The sequence below is a fragment of the Drosophila santomea genome, chromosome 3L (genome assembly GCF_016746245.2).
Source record: "Drosophila santomea strain STO CAGO 1482 chromosome 3L, Prin_Dsan_1.1, whole genome shotgun sequence".
Classification (NCBI taxonomy): Eukaryota; Metazoa; Arthropoda; class Insecta; order Diptera; family Drosophilidae; genus Drosophila; species Drosophila santomea.
In genome coordinates this window covers 17,014,668-17,030,847 of record NC_053018.2, presented here as the reverse complement: position 1 = coordinate 17,030,847, position 16,180 = coordinate 17,014,668, and the positions used below count along the sequence as shown (strand labels likewise).

The 16,180-nt window shown below is 41.0% G+C and overlaps 1 protein-coding gene across 7 annotated transcripts in view; it reads right to left on the bottom strand.

Annotated features, from left to right (window-relative positions):
• The window catches only part of LOC120447472 (RNA-binding protein Musashi homolog Rbp6), a 176,639-nt gene that overhangs the window by 153,450 nt on the left and 7,009 nt on the right, over positions 1 to 16,180 (bottom strand). For all 7 annotated transcript variants that reach the window (XR_005616053.2, XM_039628865.2, XM_039628866.2 and 4 more), the window contains exon 3: positions 5,583 to 5,623. Coding sequence is in view for 6 of the 7 variants with exons in the window: in XM_039628865.2 (XP_039484799.1) it covers positions 5,583 to 5,623 (41 nt within the window). In the remaining variant the exon portion in view is untranslated. The remainder of the gene's footprint in view (positions 1 to 5,582; positions 5,624 to 16,180) is intronic.

The window sequence follows — 16,180 nt, the reverse complement described above, 5'->3', positions numbered from 1 at the left end:
GGAAGTTATATGCAGTTTATGTGTTTTTTTTCTAAGTGTAAATATAAAAGTAAGAGGGTGATAGTCAACGACTGTGAAAGAAACAGGAAATGTTGCACGGCAAATTCAATGCGAAGAAAGGGAAGCAGTGAACTTTGACTGATGGACGCACTGAGTGACTGACTGAGAAAAGGAAAAGGGCACGGGATTCGGATGGAACTGGAACTGGAACTGCGACTGGGATTGGGATTGGGATGATACGCAGAAAAAGGGCGGGGTGTTTCAAAACAACCGAGGAATAACTGGCTGGCTGGCTGGGGGCAACCGTCCGGCACTTATTTTATTGACAATTTTATTTTCTTCTCCTCCGCTTTTCGCCTGCCATGCTGAGCTATTTCAATTTGACGCTTCTGCTTGCGGCAAATTGTTGCTAACTGCCTCTGCCGTCGAGTGGCATAAATTAATCAGGAAATCGAACGAGGCAACGGCTACGATGATGGTGGAGGTGGAGGTGAAGGTGACACGCCTTCGCAGCTACGCGCCACGCCCTCTTTTTCTATACATCCTGAGATGGGCGGTCGCACAGGCGTGTTCCAGAAATTTGACAACTTTGGATTTTAAAAACCAGCGGCAAAAATATTTTCATCATCGTTTGTTTCCTGATTCAATTGCAATCGCAGGGTGGCAATAGACTGCCGGTTTTAGTTGCCAAATCGAAGAGTTATAGAATGGCGCAAATCTAGTTTAGAATGTTAGTAGAAACTTTAATTGCTGCGCGTAAATGGTTTTCGCACTAACCCGTTTCTTAAGTGCTCAATTACCGGTTGTACTGATTGATTTAAAGAAATCATCGTGGGCCCAAGTTGAAAACAACAAATGGTTTTTGTAACTATGTTTACTTACAGAACTAACTGAAGATATACTTGAATAAATTAAACTAATATCAGGATTTTCGCTTTGTGATTTTTCCTGATTTTGGAAGTTGTCACATAGAATTAAGTTTAAAGCTGTAAGTTAATTAATTACTTAAACTTTAATTAAATGGGCGGTCACTTTGTTACATAATGAAAATGTTTATGATTCAGTAATTTAAATAAACACCCATTCCGTAAAAGATTTGGTTGAATGAAAACCCTCCGCCACAAATTTCACTTCTAAGTGTATGAAAAATATAAAATTCTTTTGTTTCCACTAGTTAATAAAAGTAAGTCTAATAAAGCCAAAAAGCCGCTAGTCTCCACAATGCGCAAAGGAAAAACAAGTTGTAAATTAAAACCCAAAAAAACAATTTTATAAGAATAATAAACTAGCTATCCTAAGGTCTAAAATTACTTTGTTGAATATGTAATATGCGTAAATCGCGACACTGGCAGTTCATTGGCATTGAAAAAAAGGTTACTTGGCACCCACTCTCCACCTCCCCAGGACATTTGATAGACAATCCCCTGGCGGTGTTTGCTCCAACCTTTTGAACTCTTTTCAGCCATCTATTGACTTTACCTGGCCAGTTTGGCGGCGTCAAAAGGAGAAGCGCTGCTCGAGAAATAAGCCCGGATATGCACACAGCCATAATGCTCGGCGCAAACAGAGGCTCTTCTTCGGGCTGGCTTCATTTTCATTTGCATGACACAAGCTGGCGAACAAACAAACAAAAATAATAATAATAATAAAAGGCGAGGGGGGTAAATCGGGAAATGCATATTTATTTGCTCAAAGTATCTCGGGCAGAGTCTGGTGGCGCTTTTATCGCTAAGCGGCATCGAAATGTGAGCGATATGCATGCATAGATTCTACTTGGCTCGCTTTTTGTCTTCCACTGCCATTCTTTCCATTTTTTCGATCAATTCACTTTTCTGGATGTTTTTGCTGGTGCCCCTGCCCTGGCTCTTTATTTGGTTATTTGTTGCATGAGTAATGTGCCGCACCGTTCTGCAGATGCAAATGTATCTGTAGCTGTAGCTGTATCTGTATCTTTGGTGCATATATAAATAGTATTTCAGTTGAACGCACATCCGAAATAGCAAAATGCGGAGCGGGTCGCGTATTGTGTTTCAAAAATGTTGTTAAAGTTGACACAAATCACGACGAGCAGAGGAGCAGCGGGGCAGCGGAGGAGACTAACAAAAAGCCAGCGAAGGCCTTTCATCCAGACACACTCGTATCCATATGCACATAAAGATGAATGCCGAACTCTGAATCTGACTCTGAATGTGTCCCGATCCAAGCCAAAGCCAAAGCCATATCCATAGCCAGAGGCACCAAAAGTCGAAGTCGAATCGGGCTGGGCGCCGAGTGTTTCCAGGCGATAGCAGCAAATACGTTTTCAATGCATACAATTACTTCCAGCAAACTGCTTGCGAAATTAAAATTAAATTACGCCGGGGCGATGATGATTTCCCGGATGAAGGAGGCGGAACAACTGGAGGCATCTGCAGACGGCAAAGTTCATTAAGTTATTCGAGTATATGACTTGCTAGTTGACACGAAAGCATCACAAAGGCGGCACCTATCGGGGGCGGTTCGCAGCACTCGAGAACGTCATTAAGTAGCTAAGACAATCGTGCCAATCATTAAAAATCTTGGCCCAGCTAGAGTCAAACGCTCCTGAGTGCCTTCGGCCCCCACTGCAATGCGGATGCGTCTATTCCACTGCCCCTCATCATCGCCATCATCTCCGCAGTTATCAACACGTACGCAGTCGCCAGTCGGAGACTCAGCTCAGCTCAGCTCAGCTCCGCTCCAGATCCCGCCTTGCGAGTCCGACCTGTCTAAAGCAGCCCTAACTATGCCGTTAGACCCAGTACGTTATGCGCTAGACCCAAGCGCATGTTTATAGACGCCCTAGATTAGGTCTTTGTCAGCACATTTCGAGTGTGTACTGTGCGGGAGGAGAAGCTGGGCATGTGAAGCCACAGCAGCAGGCAAAATAATAGTAAGATTTAGAGAGAACACAAAGTAATGCATCGATGGTTAAAATTTTTCCATTAGAATAATGAAATAATATCACAAACACTAAAACCACTTTTTTAATAGATATTCTGCAATTGAATTTAAGCATTTGCTCACAATGAGCCACTGACATCTGCCAAGAAACATTATTAAAAATCTCGAAAAATGCCTGCTGTCCATCGAACTTGAATACATTTCACATATATTATTAAGTACATTTTCAGTGCTAATATTTTAACCCGAGCTGTTTGTGCGACTGTGTGCTCGAGTGGCGGTAGCTGCGAAAAATCCAAAGCATAAGCTTTTGGCGCGAGTGGAAGTGGGACCCACTTGAGCCGGCGTTCTGCTGTTCAGCTATACTGCTATACTGCTATACTGCTGTTCTGGTGTTCTGCTGTTCCGGCCTCTGCCTTCAGCGCCAGAGCTGCAACTTGGCTAACAATAATACAACTAGTGGTGGCCAAGAGTTTGGGGGAGTGAGCAAGTGAGTAAGGGCCAGGAAAGAAATAGACTCGCAGAGCTTCTCTGAGCTCGGTTCCTTGCGCTTAAATGGAAGCTAATTGAATTGTTTGCTTTCTGCTGGTCAAAGAAAATAACGATTTAGCTTCATGTTTGGACATAACAGAAATATGCGGAATATTTAGGCAGTTCCTAGCAGCAGAAGTAACTCAGTTTCTAAGAAGACAAATAGCACGTTTAAGTTTTAGATTTTATAAGCTTTGCTTCGGATACTCAGATTTATTAAAGCCAAGTAATGCAAAAGTTTGCAGAACCATTACTTTTTGATCGACTCACGTGCCACTCATTGACCCTTCGCCGCAATTTCCATTGCAATTGACTTTTGCGCTGTCTCGATTTCCGGCAAAGACATTTTTTTACACTTGCAGCGATTCGTTTTTGGCCACCGTTGTAAGTTCTTGTGGGCCCTTTGGCTTTTGCCTAATTTACCAGCTCCATGGGGCCAACTGGCGGCTGCCAAGAAGCGAAAATAAAAATTAAAAAAGAAATAAGACACACACATCGGCCACCGAAATGGGAAAAGATAACAAAAGAGCCGGGCAAAAACACACTCATTCCGACCAAACCAAAACTAAACGAGCAAAGGGTGTGGCGGGAGGGGGAGTGGGAGGGGGCGGCATTCGTATTCGTATTGAAGAAGCCATTTGAAAATTTGAAAATTTTTTGGCACAGGTACAGGAAACCGGTCCCATACCGCCCCCGCTCACGCCCGCGTCCTCGGAAAAATCAAAAACCCAAGGGGCGGGGGGGAAACACTGAGAAAGGCCAAAATAAAGAGACAAACCAAAGACCGCATTGACTGTTCAACTATACTCGTATATTCGTATATGTACGTGAAAACGTGTGTACAAACGTGTGTGTGGATATGCGCTATAGGTTATAATATGTTAGCGTAATGCCGAATGGCACTCTGATGATGGGCGGAGCCAACAATTTCGCTAAACAAAAAACAAAAAATACAAAAAAACAAAACACAAAACACAAAAAGCAAAAATGCAAGCGGTCCAAGCAACAACACAAAGCGGCGATATATGTGTGCTATAGGGTATGGGGATTTCTTTTCCTTTCTTTTTGGGTGAGCACTGCAGATACTACATATAAGGGCTCCCAAAAGGCAAGCGCATCTTGCCAGACGGCGGCAATCCCTACTTTGCAGACCTCCATTCAAGTGCCATCCAAATTCGGTTAATATGCATGCCCACCGAGCTTTGATGGCAAGTTGCCTTTTGATTAGCCTAATGAAACTATGCGGCTGCATAAGATGTGGAGAAAATGCCGCAGGGCTGAAAATCCCCAGCCCGCAGTTCCAGTGCATCTCGGTTTTCGTATTTGAAGTCGTCACACAATTGACGTCAGCTTCAGATTCAGATTCGATTCGAAAAAGGGAGCAAATCTCAAGCATTTGATCAATTACAATTTCCAATTTAAACAGAACCCCGCCTTTCGATTCATTGTTGTCTCACACTGATGTGAATTCACATAACACACAAACTGAAATCGAATCAATTCGTAGCCCATTCAAATTAAGATACAAAATTCAGTTCCTCACAAATTCCTACACATTTTGGGGTGCTGAGAAAATCACTTTTCGATTGAGAAATTGATGGACAGATTTAGCTTCGGTAATTATCAGTAAAAGATATTCAAAACGAATAACTAGAATTGGAGTAGTCTTTAAAACCTCATTTAAAGTGTTTTATTCTTATGAGAATTTAAATAATAAGGAGGGAATTTAAGTTATCAAATTCTAAAGATTAAGCTGAGCACTAAAATTAAATAACAGATTAATTAAGTATTTGTATAATAAGTCATTTAGCTCTAAAATATATTTTAAATATTCCGATATAATTCATTCAATGCTAGCTATACTTGTTGACTTTTCCCCATTTTAAAATTACTAATTACAAAGCCCTAAAAAATAATTTTAAAATGTATGTTCGTTTAAAAAGATGTAGTTAAAAGTGTAATATAATTTGTGGCTAAGAAGTTGTTTTCGGCCCCGATTTCCCCACTTCCTGGTTGCTTTTTAGCGCAGGATTGCTACTTAACTCTTCTGCTAATTGACCCCTTTATCAGGCCCAAGTCAATTTTTAGCGCAGATCCACTAATTTTCACTTAACTCGTTTTTCACTCACCTGGACTTGTCTGCCAACTGAGGCCGCCAATGAACATTTTTCTGAAACGAGAAGAGCCAAGAGAAGGGAAGTATAAGATAAATGAGGCATTAGCTATATGTACGAGGCACGAGCAAAAAATTAGATAAATGTTATGGCCTGGCCAAAGACAACAAACAAACAGCGAGCTGGCTTACTGGCTAGCTGGCGATCTCTTATCGGCTCCAATGTCCGAAAGCCTGCTCCACCAGCTTCTTCACTTTGGCCAAGACAAGAGGAGGAGGAGGCTTGCATTGTCATAGAAGGTGTAGCATTCTGGCCAACATGCCCCCGTCCTCGTCATTATTACCATTATCTCAATCATCATCAGCTGCAGCACTTGCAGTTCCAGTTGCGGTTGTCTGCTGTCTTCGTCATTATTTAAATCATAGAAAATAAGCCGCTTTCCCGGCATTGTTTTCGTGCTGGAAATCTCACCCACTCCCTCCCACCTTTCCACCCTGTCTCGTCTGTCGCCCCCTCTCCCCACACCTTCCATGCTTATGCAACAAAAAGAAGACAGTAACATGGCCCTAATTAGGAGACTGCTCGGATGCACTTCTCACTGCCATGAAATATTAATTTAAAGAAATTTGGAATCACTTCATATTTACTAGGGATTTGCGAGCGTTTTTCAAAACTGTCAAAGAATTTCTTTAATAAAATTGAAGAAGTAGGAAGGAGTATGAAATTTCTTTTAAATTAATAAAGAATTTTATGAACAGAAATCTACAGTAAAGCTCAATAGTTTCCCGTCTTCGACGTAGAAGTATCAAGCATATTACCGGAATTAGGGGAGGTAATAAGAAAAATTAAGCGATAAACCATCTTAAACTGAACTTATGAACTTTCTTGGCCGACAAACCGAGCCCCGAATGGAAATAGGCTTTTCCCCAGGGAAAGCGTGTGGAAAACAAAAGGCAAAGGCTGTGCCCGAAACGAAAGTAGGCGGTGGAAACACAGTAGCAGTAGGAAAAGCACCGACGACGACGACGACAATGATTATGAAAACTTCAACAAACTGCAAAAGAGCGCAACAGTGGCACGAGGGGGGCGGGGTGGTGAAGTGGAGCGGTCTAACAGGGGGTGGTGACCCACCAGCAGTGGGTGGTCCGCTTTGTAGGTGGAGGGGCGTGGCAAATGCAGTTGGAGGCAATGTTGCTGGCGACACGAAAACGAATGTAAAACACACACAAAAATGCATAGGAGCACAAATTGCAATGAAAAGCAAAATAAAACAAGGCGCTGAGGGACAGAGAGCGCAAAACTAAATGAAAATGTTAATAAAATGTGCAGCAACAAATGCAACAGCGGCAGCAACAAAAGCGGAAAGTAAGCTGAAAGAAAAACTAAACCAAGGAACGGAAGAAGCGTCAACAACAACATCTGGAAAATGGGTGGCAGGTGGGTGGCAGGTGGGTGGCCGGTGGGTGGTTGGGCGTTGGCAAGGCGGGGCAAAAAGTAACAGAAGTAACAGCACTGCAGAACCGTTTCGGCCTGAGTTTGCACAGTTTTCCCGGTGAAAATAGGCCTCGAATTGCAACTCGACAGGAAACCCAAAACTTTTTGCACGTTAGACTATGCCAAACAATTTGTCATTAATCAATGTTTGGATTTTGCCTGTTTCTCCGCTCGGCTTCGATTTAGGCCTCTGCCTTTTGCAAATAATCAATCTTCGTGGAAAGTAGAGACAACAAACAATATCTGATAAATGGCAAGGCCTTTTTTTCTAGCTGAAATGCGACAGTCGAAACGGAGTCCTGTTGAGTGCAATCAGCAAAGTTTAAATTTAAAAGTCAACAAACAGAGATGATGCCTTTAAAAGCTCGTCAGTTCAAATATAATGCGTTTTTGAATCATATTAAAATGCCAATAAAATCATTTCATCGTTTCAACTTGAGGTTTGTGCTCGATCTCACGGCTAAAACCATCCATCACATTTCGATATCTACTTTGTCACCCAAGTCCACTCACTACCACCCACTGCCACCCACTGCCACCCACTGCTCCCATTGAAAACGCCATCAATTGAAGGATGACGCCGCCGACTGATCCGCACATATTTGTATTCATTTCATAATATTTCAGCACTGGTTACATTGTCTGTGGGCATGGGGCGCACTGCAGGTGACCTTCGGCCGCAGCGTGACAAACCCCCCCTGAGCACCGCCCCCTCCCGCAGCAACCACACCTCTGGCCAATTGCAAGTGCACCAAATAAACGCGACCTTGTCCCACACTGCAAATCTGAGTCTGTGCACTGAGGCTCTGATTTTGCATTGGCTGTGTCCAGCTGCGCGACGCGTAATTGCGAGCAAAATAGAAAAATGAAAAATAAAAAAAAAAGCACTATGGAAAACCCGAAATGGAAAGCCATCGTGGGAAGAGGGGGGAACAAGAGTGGGGAGAGGAAAGGGCTGGGCTGGGAAGGTGTCATAGTCAACGCTGAAGGCAGTTTAAAGAGTTCAACTGAACAAATTGCACAAGATTACGCATACGCAGTGATGTCCCTCGTCAATTGTTTTATTTTTCTCTGGCCTGGCATTCAGTTTCCCGCGGGTGCCAACTTTGATGACATTTGCCTTTGTCTATGCAGATCCCCAGGCTTTGGGCTTCCTCCACCCGGCTTATGCAGTTTTCGCAGCTATTTACAGATTTCCCACAAGTTCGCCCCCTCAGACAATTCATTCCTGGTGGGTGGTGGTTGGTGGCCGGGTGTTTGGGTGTTTTTTGGATGGCTCAGTGGTTCAGTGGCTGAGTGGTTGCGTGGTTTAGTGTGCGGCTGCTAAGCCCAGAGTCATAAACAAGTCAACGCAACATGTCCGATTAGTAGAGCAACCACCGACTGACATTTGTCACCCACTGCCTGAGCCTAAGATGCAAGTCTAGTCTGCACTCCAAGAAATAAATCTGTGTGCACATCCTTGACGGATTTTTTGTTCCTCTATCCACAGATCTCTTTAAATACATAGTGCATTTTAGCAATAACAATATATTTTAAATACCAAGATAGAATTTAAGACATACGGGTATATCAATATAAGCCATTCCACGAAAATTAAACAAATGTTTAAGACTTCAAGCTGTAGCTGTAACATGAATAGTTATACTATTAGACAGAGATAAAAAGTGGATCTAAGGTCTGAAAAGAAAAAAAAATTTGGAAACAATCTAAAGCGTACAAAATTTATAGTACATGTATCGAATTTTTGGCGGTGTATAATGATTGTTAATTCTCCAAATTAAAGAAAAAAAAAGCTAATCAGTTCGGGTTGTTTTGTGTTTCATTACATTTAAAGATTTATCTTTCTTCATTTTCACCATTAAACAATCTTATAATGTGTTTCTGTAGATGTTTGTTGCATCTCGAGATGGATTCGAAGTATTTATTTAAAAAATTTAATTAATAAGGTGTTAACCTACAGATGTATATTATATGTGATTATCTGAAAGTCAATGAGCAAAAATAGAATTTATTTATGATAATATTTTCTAAATGTTACATCAGCTTACATATGCAAACTCCATTTAGAGAACTTGTTTATCGGCCATAGCATTCTATTTCACCACTATTCGTGTTCATAGAAGAATTAATCTAACAATGTATGATTAATGCACATCAAAATCAATCAAAAGGCAGCCCAATTAATGTGATTCCCTCTTTTTTGAGTGTACTGAGCTTCTATTGGCGCTTCGTTCTCTGGTCTGCTCAGCTCGGTCACATTTGCTTGCATTACGAAATAATTGTAAAGCGCACGTCACTTTTCTATAGGCCTTCGTCTGTCTATCCGTCCGCTCTCCACACAGCCCCCTCCCCCTTCTCCCATTCCATATATCCCCCTGAAGTCCCCCCCATATGCCCACCTCCCCGCTGCCTGCACACTTGGGCCATTCATGCGCAAGTCGTCAGCGCCCATTCACGGTCTGTCCCAGTCACACACTGGGCGAAAAAGCGCCATCAAACATCGTGTCTACAACGCTTGATTGGAGATGGCTGAGGTATGGAAAGGTACATTGCGAGAAAAAGTTGTTAATAAATTATTAAAAGCATAAATTTGGGTATATATTAAGAGGTCATTGAATTCATATAGTTGCCCTTGACATGTAAACAATTAACCATTAATTAGAAACGACATGCTCGTTGTAAATCAATCTAATATTGCTGTTGAAATTGACAGTTATAGTTTTTAAAATATTGTAGGACGTAATTCAACCAAGATTTTATTATATTTTGGTTTTCACAAAAGGTTATATAGCTTGTAACGCGCGTTGTTTGGCTGTATTCTATATTTATAGTTTTCAGTGTAATAGTTCGCCTGTAGATCCGTACCCTGACCCGTTTCCCGGTCCCATTGCCCATTTCCCATTTCCCATATTCCGGACCCGGACCGGCTTGTCTAGCTCGGTTTGGCTTTACCCTGGGCTGGGCTTTATACTTGGCGCCCGCTGATGGCTCTGCCGCTGCCTCTGCCGCTGCTGCAGTTGCAGTCGCAGTCGCCGTCGCCGTCGCCGTTCGCCTTGCCGCTTGTTTGCCATTCAAAATCCGTTCAGACTGTGTGTGCACATCAAGTGTTGCCCTCTCGCTTCTGCATTACATTTGCATATAATACCATCTCTGTCTGCCTTTCTTTGGCCGCCTCTCGCGGCCCCGCCCCTTCTAGTTTTTTTATCCCATCATCTTTTCTCTCCGTGCACTAGTTGACGTTTTCTATTGTGGCTTCATTGTTGAATAGAAAAATGTGCAAAATAGTAACTAAAAAAGGAAAATAGCAACACAGCTACCCCTGCTCTCCTTTCATTCTCCCGTCACCCCTCCCCTCCCCTTTTCACCAACCCCTCTCCTTGCCACACGCACGCCTCTTGTTCGGCTTACAACTCCCCTAAATCTCATCTTCGCTGTCTACACAGAGAACAAATTCTAAGAGCTACAGAAGTCGAAAGAGGCTTAGGATTTCAAAGTTTATTTAAATTGAATAAGCTTGTTTAGTAGTATTTTACCTTCGAAGAATGCTTACCCATTCAGGGTACAGAAATAAAGAATTCTTTGCGAAACAAGAAAAATGTTCTGTTTTAATTATGACAACTTAATTTAAAATTTAACACACAATAAAGAATTATCCCAGCAAATTAGGCAATTTAACTTTTCTCCTTAAATTAAGATACAGAACTTGTTTAACTTTTCATCTCTATAATCTTTAAGCAAAGTTTAGTCAATATACGATGTCTGTTAATTCTAACTTTCTTTTAATTAGAATTTCACATTAAGTGTGCATATTTTCTCCGTGTATCGCCATCGCCATCATCATCATATCCGCTGCGTGGACTTGCCGCTTACATGGAAATAAAAGTGCAGATCTTGTAACTTTAGTAATTTTTCACATGACAAATTATGTGAGCAGCGACAAAGCGGGAAGTGGGTGGTGTGGGATATCAGGGGGTGGCAGCCTCGTTGGGTGGGGAGGGGGGTGAGCTGTGCATGTCGAGAGGCCAACAAAGGGGCGCATATGGAGATACACACACGCATACAAAGGCACTCGCGCACACAGATACTCGAGGGCCAAGAAGAGAGTCTATCCAAAAGGTGCCGAGTTGTGGCATTTTGAAAGCGGACAGTCCGCATTATGCAACAATGTGGCGCCCAGCTGCGAGACTATTAAATAAAGTTGCATTAAATATGAGGTTCTGGAACTCTGCGGCTTAATAGCTCATAAATCTGTCATCAGTTTCACATTTACATTGTTATAGTATTCAGTTCTAAAGTAAATTTGATTGATCGTCTTTAACTCTTAGCTTTTTCCTAAGAATGTTGGCAGATGATTTCTTTTAGGTGATGTTTGTTGATTTTCTACTGAGCGTTATCAATGATAATGAAGTTAAGATAATGAACGTTTGGTAGATTAATATTTACGACTATTAACAATACAAAAACATTTTGTCACGCCCTTTTTTATAAAAATATACATTTAAATACAGCCTGACAAATAAGAAAGCACTTAAGCCCATGCAATCCGTACAAATGCCTCCGAGAAGTATTCCTTCAATTTATAGATACCTGCTGCACTTTACAACCAACAACAAACTGCTCGACATTCCTAACTGCCCGTAATAGTTTTAAGCTGTTATAAAACGATTTATACAAGCTGCCAAGATCCGGACTACATACCAATGAACCCTACACCCAACGACCCACACCCACCTCGTGCGCAATCCTTATCCGTTTATGAGGGAGTATCTATGAAAACCTCTGGACAATTTGACTCCCGCAAAGCCCAAAAGCAACAGCAGCGGTGACAACCACTGGGCCAGAGAAACAACAGCAAATCCCCATCCACATCCTGATGACTATCATGTGCGGCTATCAACAACATCATCAAAATGCACCAACATCCAGCAGCAGCGGCGACAAAAGGAATACGGGGAAGAACCTCTGCAATTGCTTCGTGGTTACAACCTTTTCACTCCGAAATCGAAGGGCTGCAGGGGAATGAGCGGGAAAAGCGGGAAAAGTGGGAAAAGCGAAAAGCGTTGGACACAGAACCACCAGTAAAAGCTGAAACGCATCGGGAAAAGCGACACTCCACATATTTACACTGGTACAAAAGACTCTTAATAAATGTTAGTGGTGTAATCTTTACCGAACTTGAAAATATAAATGTTTAAAAATTTAATTAACTAATCATACTAGCTAGATACATATAAAATTGTCTTAATTAATTTTAATTTATTTATGTTACAGGACCCGGAGAATCAATCAAAAGTTTGGTTTTTGGGTATGAAAAATATTCATATTCATTTGTATTTTATTAATGCAACACTTTCTAAAGTTAGAAGTGTCCTACTACAAACTACAAATTTTCGTTGAGTGATATCTGTGCACTTAAGTAATGTTATTGACATAAATAACCATTGAATTTGATTGTTCGGAAACTGTAAATACAGATTGGGAAATAACTTAATAAGTGACAATTGACGACATAAGGTAAATAAGGTTAATAAAAAAGTGATATAAAATCAAAGATGAATCTCTATGTATAGAGAACCACGATTAGGAATATGGCACTCATATTAATATATCTCAGAGTTAGCTCAAAAGCGATAATTACTACCTGACTGATTTCTACTGTGCAGAATCACACTTGCAACGCTGGAGAGCTAAAGCCTAAGCTGGAACCCGAGGTGGGGAATTGTGAAAAGCTGGGCCAGCGCATAAATATGCCGCCGACAATTGTCTGAGACATTCGAAGGCACAGCCCATGGTGAGTGCGTGGTGGCGCCAGGGGTTCGAGGGGGCTAGGGGGCCTCCAAAGGGGGTTTCCCACAGTGGGCGACTGGGGAGCTCATGTGGGGGAGCCAGAACACGCAAAACAGAGCACAAATATGTTGGCGGAGAGTTGAGGAGTGAGGGGATTGAAAGCGGTAGGCGAACCTCAGACAAAGCCAGCCAACGGCGGCTAAAAATGTTGGCCAGGCGGAGGCAAATGTTTTATGTAGCACCCACTGAGAGATAGCCATGGGAGATGTGGACACAGTGGTAAAAATATTCCAAGGATTCCCTTTAATATGCTAAAAAAAACGAATTTTTTCAGAACTTAAAGCAAAGAAAGAAAACATATAACATTCAACTGATATACATATATTCATTGTCATGTTTTTACTATTTAAATCTTCTTTAATACTGCCAATGAATAACCGATCTTAACAGCATTGCGCCAAAATTTAATCATGCTAACTAAATGATACAAGCAAAAAGATGACCCACTTTCAAATTCAGAGAAGCTTTAAGCTGGATAATCCAGCTGGAAAACTGCAGGATTTAAATTTTAAATGCGAAGTATTAAATGGTATTTCAAAGATTGAGTATCTTATAAACATTGAGCTCCTCCTAAAGTTGAAAAATCTTTACAGAAATGGGAAATCTTTACACTGGAAACGATTTACATATTATTCCACTGTGAGTGCGGGCGAGTGTGTGTGTGTGGGAATACGTGTGTGTGTGTGTGGCTGATAGTGTGCGTAATGCGAATGTGAACGAAAAAGCGTAATAGAAAAAGAACTTTACAGTTGCATCGATTTAATCGTGCGGAAAGCTAAATATGAAGGAGGAAAAGATAGGGGGCAAGTGGGGAGATCTGCGTCTGGAGCATCGAAGGGGGAGGGGAGGGGGCTAGGGCGGCAGTGGGTCAAAAAGGGGGCGGGTCTGTGGCTCAGCCTAAATTGGGATACGCTTCGTTCGGCTCGGCTCATTTAAAGCAATTCTACTGCTGCAAAACACAAACACAATTACCAGTACATGCAATTTATAATGAATGGCGAGCTGGACAGGGGCGGCGAAAAAAGGGGCGCTGGAGGGAGGTGTGGTGAGGGGAGAGGCCGTAACCCGCTGCACTTTGCGGTTCAAAGGATGCATTGTGGCCCCGTCTGCGGTACAGATAGGAAAACTTTTGCGCTGTCTTTCCTCCGTTCCACTGGATTCTTCTTTCACATTTCCTTCTCCCGTTTATCGTCTTATATTGCATAACATACGCCTCGTCTTAAAAGGGGGGGCGTGGGAGGAAGGAGTGTGGGGCACAAACAGGCGACCAATGTAATGTTTTCTACAGAGAGAAAAAACTTTACTACTTTACTACCGAATTGCTAAACTTTTAGGACTCACTGTCCACCTTTTTGTACATTTGTATGTTGAGCAGCCGAAACTTTTCATATTCGCGTGTGCAAAAAAAACAGACAGCGTTTTCAAATATTATACAAATCTTTGCAACTCTTTCTCTTTTGCGTATAGAAATTGTGTAAAGACTTTAACTAAACGAGTTTTTATAAAAACTGATAAGGGTCAGCTTGAAAGATTTTTATACAGAAGAATACAAAATTCAAAGGTGATGTGTATTTAAAAATTTTTCAATTAAATTCTTTTAAATCAGCATCAAAAATTCCATAACCAATTGTATAACTAAAAAATAATATTTACTTTACTTATTTTAATTTCATTAAAAACTTTAGCCTTTAGAATCAATAGCTTTAAATTTCCACTTTATTAAAAATTTCTTTTTAGAATACTATGTGCTCTTAGATTTTCGGGCTTATCTTTACCCATGATTTTTTACACTGCATGCACCTATCACTCCACCCACCAAACTCATTTTCTAATGGCGGCTTATACTGCCTAACCAAAAAGAGTTTACGTTTTATTCCGCTGCCAAAAGTTATGACTGCATTTAGCAGAGGGAAAAGTTTCTTAGCTCAGCATTGCATTGATTTCAAAAGAGAGAAAATATATGTACACATGGGAAATGGCAAATGGGAAATGGTGTGGGGAAATGTACTTTTAGGCCAAGTATTGTGCTTGGAGCCCCCGACTTCCTCAAGTCACTCCATTTTAATCGAACTGTTTACTTAAAAGTGCAACTAAAGCAAATGAAAAGTTTCTTTTCGGCGTGTCAGACTCCAAAGAGATTGTAAATTGAATTTTGATAATGTCAATCGTAGGACGGCAGAAAAGTTTTTGCCATTCTTGCGGTTTAAGTGGATTCCCCTCTTCCCATTCTTTTTCAGGCCCAGTGGATATCATCCACCCAGAAATAGCATAACAACATACTGCTGCTGCAGACAAATGGCCAATTTACATATGCACAATGCTGGAACACAAGCCCAAACACAACTCATCCGCAAACAAACATTTAAAGCCCATCGAGGGCAAATATTTTGCAATTTGTTAACATATTTAAAACAGCTTAAAGGCAGACAACGGACAACTGTTGACTTTTCGCACAGACAACGATAAAAGATCGCCTGTATGTGTTGTAATAAACACTTGAGTTGAACCCTCAACTATAAACCCTCTGACTTTATTCCACAAATAAGAATTATATATTAAAAACTAAAATAAACGAACATATTTACAAAAAAATATATATGATCTTAATTCATATAAAAACCATAACATTCAATATTTTATTATTCATAAAAATTATTACTTTCAATGAAATTTAGGTTTAATATTCATTGTTCGTTAATAAAAAGTGCAATTTAAAATTATATGTTTCTGTTCTAAGAGTAAGTTTCAAATTACTCAACGAATTAAATATCATTCTTGTCACGTCATATATTTATAATTATTATTTGTATTTTAAAATATTTAAAAATATCTATGTTAATTTAACTTAGGTGCATAATGGCCCATAGCTTAGATTTTCATTTTGCAAACATATATTTCTGTAGGTAGTCAGATATAAAGGAGTGAAGAATTAGTTGTTACTAAAGAGATGGCCATTTAGATCAGCTCTCATTGAAGGAAATTGTTTTAGCATGAGTGTTTTGGTAAAACTAAATTCGCCTGGGAGAGGGATGCTGGATGCTAACCAACACAACAAAGCTGGCACTTTAAGCTAATGGCCGTCCTAGAGTCAAATTGCCGCAGGCCTCATTATGCATACAAAATGGAAGCTTATGCCGTGCAACGGACAAACATACGGACAGAGTGCGGCGTACAAAATACGGAATACGGACAATGACAGTTGCGTTTGCGTTACGGACAAACAAACAAAATTACAGGCTATATGAAAGTGCGCACACAACGACACAAAA